The sequence below is a fragment of the Rhizopus delemar genome, genomic scaffold (genome assembly GCF_000149305.1).
Source record: "Rhizopus delemar RA 99-880 supercont3.3 genomic scaffold, whole genome shotgun sequence".
Taxonomy (NCBI): Eukaryota; Fungi; Mucoromycota; class Mucoromycetes; order Mucorales; family Rhizopodaceae; genus Rhizopus; species Rhizopus delemar.
Window position 1 is genome coordinate 1,154,023 of NW_027137829.1, and position 11,911 is coordinate 1,165,933.

At 34.9% G+C, this 11,911-nt stretch overlaps 3 protein-coding genes across 3 annotated transcripts; all 3 read right to left on the reverse strand.

Moving 5' to 3' along the window:
- Positions 1 to 3,175: 3,175 nt before the first annotated feature.
- RO3G_04642 (uncharacterized protein) lies at positions 3,176 to 3,970 on the reverse strand (the record flags this gene model as incomplete). Its single annotated transcript, XM_067659232.1, has 4 exons — positions 3,176 to 3,372; positions 3,477 to 3,551; positions 3,607 to 3,652; positions 3,707 to 3,970. 4 exons carry the CDS (start codon positions 3,968 to 3,970, stop codon positions 3,176 to 3,178), a joined length of 582 nt encoding a protein of 193 aa, XP_067515333.1.
- A 3,657-nt stretch (positions 3,971 to 7,627) lies between these two features.
- RO3G_04643 (uncharacterized protein) lies at positions 7,628 to 8,122 on the reverse strand (the record flags this gene model as incomplete). The annotated part of the gene is made up of 2 exons (XM_067659233.1): positions 7,628 to 7,658; positions 7,746 to 8,122. The coding sequence occupies 2 exons, from the start codon at positions 8,120 to 8,122 to the stop codon at positions 7,628 to 7,630; spliced, it is 408 nt and encodes a 135-aa protein (XP_067515334.1).
- A 2,568-nt stretch (positions 8,123 to 10,690) lies between these two features.
- RO3G_04644 (uncharacterized protein) lies at positions 10,691 to 11,689 on the reverse strand (the record flags this gene model as incomplete). The annotated part of the gene is made up of 1 exon (XM_067659234.1): positions 10,691 to 11,689. One exon carries the CDS (start codon positions 11,687 to 11,689, stop codon positions 10,691 to 10,693), a length of 999 nt encoding a protein of 332 aa, XP_067515335.1.
- Positions 11,690 to 11,911: the final 222 nt, after the last annotated feature.

Here is an 11,911-nt window from a genome sequence, read left to right on the forward strand (position 1 = left end):
CACCCTTTTGCTATTGTCTCGAGTATCAAAAAAATGCCAAACATGCTTTTGTGGTGATTGAAATTAATCCTGGTATACGTCTTTAGATGCATCGGCCCACGGAGGAACTCATTTCGTTATTAGGGGGCTAAGTTGGATGACATGATGGGCTCCTGTGACTCCGGACTGTTATTATCCGCTAAACCGATGGTTACTCCTTTATTGAAATTGTGAATTAATTTTTGTAGCAGCGCAGAGGGAGCATGTTAACACTTGAAACAAGAAAAATATACTTGCGTGGTTGAACTCGATCAGGGACATGAGCAATCAGAAAGAGATAACAGTACAACAAAGAGTCGAGTTAGAAAATGATGCATGCCCAAAAGATCATTTTAAAAGTATACCAAAACAACTTGTATTCATGTACTTTCAGTGACCATATAAATTGCTTTATCAATATTAATACCATTTTGCCTCTCTTTTTCTTTGTAAAAACTTTTTTTTAGTTCAATTTTTCTCAATTGACAGCCATCTGTTTAAAACTTTTATCCAACAGTCAGTTAGCAGCAAAAGTACGTGTTTGCATCTAGTAAATTTTTTCAATCAAAAAAGCTCAAATGGAAATAGCAAGAGACAAAGCTATCTGTATGCTTTTTTATGTTGAATGCACAAAATTGAATATTGCGAATTACAAAGAGAATGGAAGAATTAAAAGAGTTTGAAATTTGTTACGCTATCAATCCAAAACAACTTGTGCTTGTGCCATGGAGGAGGATTTATGAATATCCTCACACATATCGTCTGTATGAATAACTCATTTATCAAACTAAAAGATTTACCAAAGACATGATGGCAACATGAAAAGTTGATCGTTTATAATTTTGGAAAAATGGAAAGCGACTTTTTAGGTTGCCCCAGTACAATTATGGATAAAAACAACGATAACTAAAAATAGCTTTATTTATCTTGATCTTTATACCAATTTTTTTTCTGCAGTCAAGTTTTTGCAAGAGTTTGCTATCAGATGGTCTGGATCAAAAGTATGAAGCCTGCTGCTATCATTGAAACCGTCAATACAAAGACTTCGTTCTAGAAGCTCCTTGGCATGATGGCAGTTTGAAGTTAGTCTAGCAAAGCCAATTCCCACAAGCCAAATGTTATGATCAGAAGCTTGAAAATGCTCAAGCGTGTCTAAAAGATGATTAGTCAATGAAACAGAGTAACAAGTATGGGTGTATTTTCTTCACTTCTCGCCTTGTGTCGTTCCGTCAACGTTTTCCAGTTTCACGTACACATCAAAATTGATTTTCAAGCCTCTTTCGTGAGATGGGTCAGAGGCACAGGAAGAAGCAGAGATATAAACCATTGTGCACAAAGACCTTGCGAAAAAAATGATCATTTTTTGAGTCAACAGTACCTTGATTATATTGTCATCCTTTTTTGGCGGCTTTCGTGCGTAACTCACAGTTCCAGATCCTTCTTTTTTCAAACTTTTTATCGATTCCTTGTAATTTGGCAAGTAGTCTGCTATTACCAATACAAGATTGTCTATAAGGAATATTAGATGTTTATTTTTGTTTTATTACCCGAATCTACCACGGTGTAATTCATCCATTACATATACAGATCTTTGACGTTCTGTGCTCTTTAGCTTTCAAAAAATCCAGCTTGCTCGCTATACACCATTTGATAAACTACAGTAGCGACTATTGATCAAACACTGAAGCACGTTTATAAGCTCATAAACATCTGCTTAGATGATATAGGCTCCAGTTTATGTACAGAGGCGCTATCAAGATTTTGAGTGAGGTATACCTCATCGATAAATTGAACAACTTGAATCTCGGTTTCTGTACAAGATATTTTTTAAATATTCATAGAAATATAGAAAAGATTGCTTACGTAAAGAGCTTGTTCTTTTGGCTTTCTTTCGGTATCCTTGTATGTTTCTAAAAGCTTCATATGTATAACAGGGTTCCCCAAAATTCTAAACGGCAATACTAATGCTGGTTGTTTTGGATCTACATTAAAACAAATATCAAGCTCTTTTAATTCTCCCATTCTCTTTGTAATTCGCAATATTCAATTTTATACATTCAACATAAAAAAACATAGAGATAGCTTCGTCTCTTGTTGTTTTCATTTGAATTTTTTTGGAGCCTTCAAGGAAAATAGACGATTTAATATTCATAAATATCTTCTGCTCGTTGTTTCAATGAATAGATGCCAATCCAAGCCATTTCAACTATGTCTAATACAGTAGACTCTACCGCCATCAATACTAACACCTGAATAGTTACTATTTTAGAAATTGCCTATCTCGCTTGAAACCCGGTCTTTATAGTATTGTTTATTCTACTGTAAGTTATGTAATCAGCCGCTTTTTTCAACGTTTGACTGTAGCCTGATTTTTTCACTTTATGAACTCTGCTCTGACAACACTGAAGGTCTACAGCACTTCTTTATGTCCTGACCTAAGAAATGAAGGATGTGGATAGACATTTTCAATTTTTTTAGTCCACAGCTCACTTTTTCCAAAGATAATATACGTCTGATCCCCTGATCTTTTCAGTGGTTCCCTTTTATTGAAAACATTGATTTGTAAATCTTCAGCTGCTGTGTTAGTTACCTGGTGCACTCATTAGGAATTTGCTATTGATAAACTTCCTTTCATCTATAAAAAACTGATCATCCGCGTTATGTTGTAATTTATCATCCCTCAAAAGGGATAGAATCGACCTTGACTAGCATATCCAATCCATTACACTCTGCTTCTTTTAGCTCACACTATTTATAGACACAAAAAAGCTAAACAAATGCGGTATACGCTTATAGAAATTTTATTAAATAGAAAGTGTTATAAAACTATAGCGGTAAAACTATTAAGAATTAAAGACAAGTTTCAGCTTTTGTTCATGATAAAACTCACTGATCGGTCCCAGAGTGGGTGCGACTACAAAAAGCAAAGATTTGCACCATATTTGCTTTATACAGCCAAAACTAGTACACTCAGAACGAAATCTATTTCTCTATTCATTTATAAGAATAATTATACATTGATAAACTTTTATTTATTATTACTTTTAAAGATTTTATTTACTCTATGGTTTTGGCTACACAATCTAGCGTAATTTGCTATACATTAATGCAACTACAAAAGCACGGGGATTTCTAAATGGATGAGACATGTACAGAATTATAGCTTTTTTGCAGAAACAGATTTTGCACAAAATGTGTACTCCGTATGAGTGAAACCATATTTGAGATCATCCAGGAATACCAGGGCATCTTCTTGGCTATTTACGCCTAGAGTCGGTCCTATGTAAGACATAGCACTCTTTGTTATCTCAAGAGCGTCCCAGATGAGCTTCTTTGCAACAGATGAGCCCGAACCTATCATAGATCAGTTAAAATCGACAATTCACACATTCGGTTTAATTTTGTAGACTTGCCCATGTTGCAGTACCGAATATCAGACTGTGCAATGTGTACATTACCATTACTCGAAAGCAAGCTTTCAAGTTTCAAAGCAATCTGGGCATCCTGTCCTCTTGAGATAGCAACAGACATAACTATCAAATAATTTGTGATTACTATACGGTTATTAGATAGACAAGAATAGCTTACATGCATTCACAAATTTATAAACAGCAGAAGAGGTATCCTCTGGTAACTAAAGCCGACAATCAGTTTGTACATGATGACTGATGGAAAATCAGAAACTTACTCTAAATTCAAACTCGGTTGTTTGGATCATCCCTCCTGGTTTCACCACACGGATGATTTCTTTAAATGCAATTGGCCATTCTTCCTTGCGAAGTGCGTACACAAAAAACCTCATGTTGACGAAATCAAAGGTGTTGTCTGCATACGGAAGTCCTTCTATCACATTCCCGTAGCTAAAAGTGAATTGTTTGATCTTTAAGATTTTGTTGGTGGTGTCTACAATATCACAGCCGTGATAAGTACAGTTGGGATAATCATTGTTCATATCCTATGCGACATATACTATTGGCTTCATATTATAATAGTATTGTTAATGCTCCTTGTTGTTTACCATAATCCATACACCTGATCCACAACCGACATCGAGAACAGATATGCCCTTTTCAAAGTCCAGGTTTTGTCGAACGCTGACTAATACGTTTCTTTATTGAAAAAAGGCATTAAAATCAAGCAAGTATAGTTGGATATTTAATCAATCATTGTTACCCTTCAAATAGCTCTTTAAAAGCAAAGTGTTGCTAATGGATTAAAATGGCATTGAGAAAAAATTAGCTTATACTACAAATTCTGCTTACACCTGTCAGCCGTTTTTGCTCGTCTTCATCTTTTGGCAACCAGTAAGTGGATTTTTCTTCATTATGAAATTCTCTGTTTGTGTTTATTGTCGTATAATTTATTGATTGGACTATAGTTGTTTCTGGTTGAGTTGAAGCCAAGTTTTTACTATCATGTTCTATCTTTGTACTGTCCATGCTGGTAACAAATTTAATTTTAGTGGAATTCACAACACTTAAACAGTTTCCCATATATGTTTTTTTTATAAGAAATAAAAGACTTCATACCTTGTTTATATTTTTTTAAATGAGACGAATATTGAAGGGCGGAAAAATGATATATAAAAGCGGGTTTATACTTTAAATACAAATATTGCACAAAAGTAATCGGTGTCCGATTATTGAAATCAGAGCATGTTGTAATAAAAGCGGATCGATTACATTTCCTTTGCTTTTGTGCTTGTATTACAGGGTAGGCAATAAGTAGTGATTTTCACACAAAGATTAACACAGACGTTTGGCAATGGTTACGCTAGACGACATCACTAGATGATGGATACACAATTAATGAGAGTATATAATGCATTCTCCATCTTCATATTATCTTTTGAGCTGCTCCAATTCCAAATAGCTTGCTTTATTTATCCAAGTTCTTCATTAGTAGAAATGGTCGTCAGTATAGATAATGGAATCCCGAAATATTGTATTCCGGAATATGTCACGTAAAAAGAAAATTTGAACTTGAACATACTTTTAGACTAATGAAGCCCTTTTCGATGTTCTATTTTTGTAAACACATTCATTTTGTCAACCAACTGTACTTTATTCTTATCAGGTTCACATTTTTTTTTTTTGTATTCTAAGTGCTTCAATAGGTAAGACTTAGGGTTTGAATAATAACTCAAGTAAGATTCTGCTTTTTGCCCTTCATTTTTTTGGTTAGGTGTTTAAGAAATTTTTAATCAAAGTTATTTTATCGGCTGATAAAGGAGGAAATAGACACAAGTTATAAAAAGCGTAAATCACGGTTGATATACAATTTTTTATTCCTATTTAGTAAAACCATTTTGTTTTGGTCCGCAATACCCTTACATTTGTATATAAAGACACCATTTACAGTATCATATTCAATCATTGAATTGCTTAATTTAAAGGAATGATTTTTGGACAGTGAATGTATATATATAATATTGCTCTTCTCTCCTCCTTTTTTTTTTTTTTTTTTTTTTTTTTACATTTAATGAAAAGCTAGAGTTGTATTGAGCATCTTTATATCACTTAATTGACAAATAAGTAAAGTTATTGATACTATTAAGTACATTGTAATCAGAATATTTTACAGACATTGTAAAAAAGCAGAGTGTATACAAATAGTGTCTGTTATTCCGTTCTGTAATTGGTCCTGGTACGGACGTGGTACTCATTATTAACCCAGAAGTGTTTTTCAAGTATATTTTTTGTACGAAATAGCTGCACTGGAACTTACAATAAATGCATAATTTAACTACCGTATATTTTTCCTTTGTTTTCATTAGCCTGATTAAGTTGTAAGTGCGGTATTCTGTCTAAAAGAATATTTACATTGTTGGTTTTTGAAGTGATTTTTTCAATTGAAGCCAACATGCGCACTTTGTCTTTTAAAAGAATAAACTGGTCGGACGATTGTGAAATACCATTTTATTTAGCTAGATATAGCCAAAATAAAACCAAAGAACCCACTAGTACTGAAAAGCGCATAATAGGTAAAAGAGCCTTTTTTTTTTTTTTGGCAAGTACATGCTACACTGAACTACAGGTTTAAGTTCAAATTTGGCCACTTGTATCATTTTTCCTGACTAAGTTACGCGTTTACTCTTTCCTAATGCGACCAACCATCCTTCTTTTCAAAGCGCAGTGGTAAGAAACATGAAGCAAACAAGTCCAAAAAAGTATCATCTTCCTATAATAGTTCTTTTATCATATTGTCGGTCACAAGAGTAAATTGGCCTATCTTTAAAAGTTGTTGGTGACATGTACTATATCACATCTATGGAACATATAATTTGGATATTTACGGCGCATTTGGTGTGCAAAAGCAAGAGAAACATCAGCCTCGATATATAGAATATGTTACCAAATGTTGTTCATAATCTGTACCCCTGACCCACAAGCAACGTTTATAAGAATGGTGTTCCTTCTAAGATCCTCGTGGATATTATGTGGAGTGTTTTTGTGCGATGGAGAACTAGAAGATAAATATAAGCTGAAGGGTTCATGGTAACTACTTTCACATAGTTGTCTGCATCCAAAGCGTTGCTAATGGATTAAAATGGAATCGAGAAAGGATTAGCTTATACTACAAATTCTGCTTACACCTGTCAAACGTTTCTGTTCGTCTTCATCTTTTGGCAACCAGCAAGTGGATTTTTCTTCAGCATGAAATTTCCTCTTTTTTTTTATGGTGTGATTTTTGACCTCCCTTTGGGACAACAAATTTATTGAATATAAGCTATGGTCTTACTACTTTGTTTTGTACTATCTATGTTGACTAAGCATTTTGTCGTATCATATGTATTATGCTTGAGTATTATCATATTTTATTCATAAATCATAGTAAAAAGAAGCGCTGTTTTTATTGAAACAAAAAACATAAGCGCTGAAAAAAGAAGAGGTGTTACAAGATGAATATACATTGTACAACACATAATTATTAAGGTAAATGTTTGCCGTCGCACGACAATGCATTGGGCATTTTTCTTTTTTTTTTTTTTTTTTTTTTTTTTTTTTTTTTTTTTTGCAGTTTCTGTGATATTGATAATTATAAAACAAAGTGTACGTACACATATTGATTCAAATTGGTGAACACTGTGGATAGATCACATATACTTATTTATCCTAGATATACACTTGAAAATAATCAATTCAAGTAACCAAATTCCAAAAAGAAAGGTAGAAACTGATGGTTGCTTTGGGATCCTATATATTTCAGAAAATTCCTAATAAAAAGGTTATATTACTTTGCTATACCGTTTTGCACTATGACATGTATTATCAGAGGAGTGATTGGCTGATATAGGTAAAAAGAAAGGATGAAAAATGCTCTTTTATTTTCATCATAGAGGCATGGTGTTTAATTTGTGAATAAAATGTGGAAGATCGTCTTTTTTCATATATAATACAGTAGGTTCAATAGCTTCTAGTGAAACAGAAAGACTAGTTGTGTTTGCTATTTCTTGGAAAGCTATTGCAAATGAACTACAAGCAAACAGTGAGTTGGATTGTATGATAAATAAAATGGGATATTTACTTTCGTTTTATATCTCCAAACATCAGGGCTCCTGTAAACGACACAAGCAGATATGAATTATGCTCTTCGTCCAGCGATGCTATTATAAGAGGTGATTGTCTTGTTGCACTTGCCTATAATAAAGTAATCATTAGCCTCTGTAAGCCGATAAAAACATATATTCCCTTACTCTATATACATCTGATGTGAATAATGCTAACCTATGTAGCGCTAGTGGATGCTGCAACATGGGTAATTCGGGCCCACCGTTGATTGCCAAGAATCGAAATGTTTTATATCTTCTAAAAACACGCTTGCCAATCGCAGCCGAGACTTGACGTGCGATTGCCTGCTGAGTTTCCATCGAGAGATGAATACCGCGCAAGACAGCATCGGATGAATTCTTACTGAGCGCATCGTGTGCCTGATAAAAATTTTTCATCCACCACCGATGGCTTTCACGGTTCACTTCTTCATCATCCGTATTATTCATAGGCAATTCTTTCCATTCTTTATTCTCTGACGTGTTTGTCCCCTGTCCTAACCGAACGGCTGTTGCAGGACTTGTCTCTAACATGGCTGAGATGGCATAAACCATATCGGATGCTGATAAGGTGCATGTGCTACCATAGCAACGCGTGAAACTTGGATAACTCAATTCTGTCAGTCCATAATGTGGTGATACTTCTTCGATTTTGGCTCTAAGTCTGTTTTTTAAGTTAATATCCATATGAGCATATATCTGTCTACATTGTTCTAATTTAAAACTATAGAACTGTTTGTTAGATTTCGCTATTCATGTGTACATTTTCGATTTTTTTTTGTACCCCATTAAAGCAAAAAAACTGTGTAATTTATTATCTGATGCATCATTCCATAAACTTAGCTGACTTGACACATAACTGGAATAATACATGCTATTATATAAACTCCAATGCCGAAAAAACATAAATCGATATTCATCTTCTATGTTGATTCCTCCTCCATCATCTGACGCTGATGCCTCGTCCCCTCTATTTACATTAAAACGCGCTGTGTCATCTCTAAATATCTTTATGCTTTCAATGTATTTCTTGGTATCTATTCTTTCATACAGGTATTGTGCAGTAATACCAGTGATAGCAAACCATAAAAGGTCATTATTTGATTTAGATAATTGATTTGCTAGTTCGTATAAAATGGCTGCTGATGAATTTGCATGATAAGATCCTATTGTATAATAGCCGGCTAACAATGCTCTTTGTTCTCTCTTTTTATGTCTTGATGTTTTGTGTATTTCCTATGGTATATTGGTTAAGCCAAATGTTTGTATCATCCCGTTCTTCAAACTTTACTCGCTCTTTATCTAATTTTCTTCTTTTTGATCTATAATCCAATGATTCATCGTCTGTACCATCTGTATCATCATTTGAATCACTTTCTGAATTATACTATAAATGCATATGTCTTAGTAAATCACACTACATACAATCCTATTGAAACGTATTTATCTCTTTACCGTAACTGCTTCATATGCGTCCAGGACTCGATCAAATCTTTCTGTGTCATCGTCATCGTCAAATACACACACTTGCAAATTTCGTGGATCAACGTTACTTAAATTCAATGGTCTGTGACTATCAACAATATATATTTTGGTGAAGTCTTCGATTTCGAAAAATTCTCTGGCGTCTATAAGTCCTCCACAGTTTATCATAAAAATCGATACCAACTATACAAAGAGTGTGAGAGATAAGATTATTTTTATATGAATATAGTATTACATCATCGTCCTTTATCACAAGCTGTTCTTTGGCTCTCTCAAGATCTTTATAGCTTGACACTGGTACAAGTTTATAGGCGACCATGTCTGCTTTTAAGAGATTCTAAATTTAAAATCGATGTGAGTTGGAAGGGAAAAAAAAAAAGCTGATTGCTTTTTTGTTCCTTATTACTTGTAATATTAACGCTGCACATAGAGAATCGACATCAGCAGAGACAAATACTATACAATTCCCTTGTGCCGAATCTTCCTTGATGTACTCATATGCTTCTCGGTATAAATTTCTTGAGACCCTGACCATTAAAGGTTTATTTTTCCTATACACGAGAAAAAAAAAGCAAGGACAGCAAAAGCGCGTTACTTTTTTTTTTTATTGAAAAAATCCGGTATTTTAAATTTTTTTATCGTGGAGGGCCTTATTCATCAAGTCCAAGCCATGTTTAAAACCCTGCATGGCCCATTTGTTTGTATCAAGACCATAAGAATCAAATATTTTTCTCCACCAGAGATACCACTCACATATCTCATCATAGTTTACTTGAGTGATATCTAACGATAGCCATTGAAATAGTACATGATGCCATTTGTTAAAAAACTCGTTTTCTAATAACTGGCCCAACACTGTTTGTGGTATCAGATCTTTCCATGACAGGCACCAAATAAGTGGTTCTAATTGTTGATCTCTTGGGTTTACTTCAAATTCGTCTCTTAAAGTATTAGTTAGTTTAGGTAAGATGGACCTTAAGACGAATTGTTCGATTTGTTCGCCCGTCCAAATGTCCTTCCAAGGCAATATGATATGCAATGCTGATTCGTCTGATGGATGCCATTGACGAAGTACAGTAGATAATTTCTGTCGTATTGTCGTCAGTAAATCGTTTAATCTCCATGGTTTGAGGATGGATAACCAAGGGTGTATCCAGGTATGTATCATGATCTCATCGGTTTTAGGGTTCCAATTCTCTACTGCTCTACTTATTTTGGGTAATATGAGTTGGTAAATAATATTTTCAAATATAAATCTCGGTAAGACAGGTTCCCATTCATCCATGAGCTGAATCAATGGATCAGGATCATGTATATCCCATTGATTACTATATAAAAAGTAAAATGTGAGTCACGGAGAGCACAAAACATTTCATGATGCGACTTACTTTATCGCACTTCGCACTTTGGATAGCCATATTGTATTCATCATCGTTTCATAAGGTGTACAAACAAGCTGCTTTGTTGGTCCTCTTTTTGCCCATCCCCATTCTGCCTCATTATCGTCATTACTTAATAGTAGCTTTTTCCAACGTTTGATGTCTAATACACCCCAAGAGGGATTCTCTAACACATTCCAATGCATCGATTTATATTTTAAAACAGGTGCCCATACCGACACAACGAGTGCATCCAGATTCATAGTCTTGATATCCATTGCAAATTCCTTTTCCAAATATCACACTTTTCACCAAACAGCGCTGTAATATTTCCAACTTCATACGCTCCGGTTGCTAAGGCGTCCTTACTGATCCTTTCTAAATCGACCGCAATTTCCTTGATTCGTTCTACCTTTCTAAGCTGCTCTCTGTCTCTTTCTATGTTTTTACCAATTGTATTCAATTCTTCTTGAAGTGTATTCATCTCAAAAGATGTATTCTGCTTCTCACGCGACAGATTTTCCAAGTCTGATTTCGCTAAATCTACAATGAGTTGCAAGTTGTGCCTTAGCTCTGGTAATCGTGTTGTCGTTTCCCACACTGTAGGCGAATCGGATCCTTTGATGTCTGCCAAATTCACCTCGCGTATACCAGGTCCTGTCATGTCCAACACCTTTTGCTGAGCTGGTGGTAATTGAGTAGCCTCAGTTTCAGCAATGATCTCTGCCGCAGTCTTGTACACTGTCTTCGGCTTTCGTTGCTTTTTTTGCTGACCCTTACTCTTCCAAGCTTCTCGCTTAGGCCTTGTTTGTTTTCCTTCTTCGTCTTCTTCATCTGAAAGTGGTTTACCCTTTCGTAATTTCGCATCTATTTTGGCTTGCTTTGTACGCTCGTCAAATCCTCCAAAGCCAATACCTATACCGGATGGTCGTTGCTTTGCTTCGATCGGATTCACAATACCTTCACCACTTGCACCCAAGCCTTGTCCTACTTTCCAGCCCATCTTTTCAAGCATTTTCTGACCAAATGCATTTGAATGAACATTAAACTGACCAAAGTTTAAATCAGGTGCTGCCATTGTAGGCTTTTTCATGCTGGATTCTTTTTTAGTAGGTGTCTGAGGCTGCTGGCTTTTGGCAGGTTGAAATGCTTTTCCAAATCCCAAGCTCACTTTTGGAACATTTTCCTCTTCCTCCTCTTCTTCACTGCTGTCATTTCTATGACGGCGTTTGCGTTGAAATCCAGAAAATCCTTCCATTTCCTCTTGAAGGTCATGGTCAGTAATGTTGAAATTTATTCTGCCTGATTCCTCGTCTGAAGAATCATCACCATCGTCCATATAAGTCTTTCGTTTGCCCATAGTCTGGCTTTTTCTTTAGCAAAATGGTATAGAACTTGAAAAAAAAACAAAGGACTTCATACAATTTACTTAAAGGTAAAGTGACTGCTAAAATAAATAAACACAAATCAAAAGGATGAT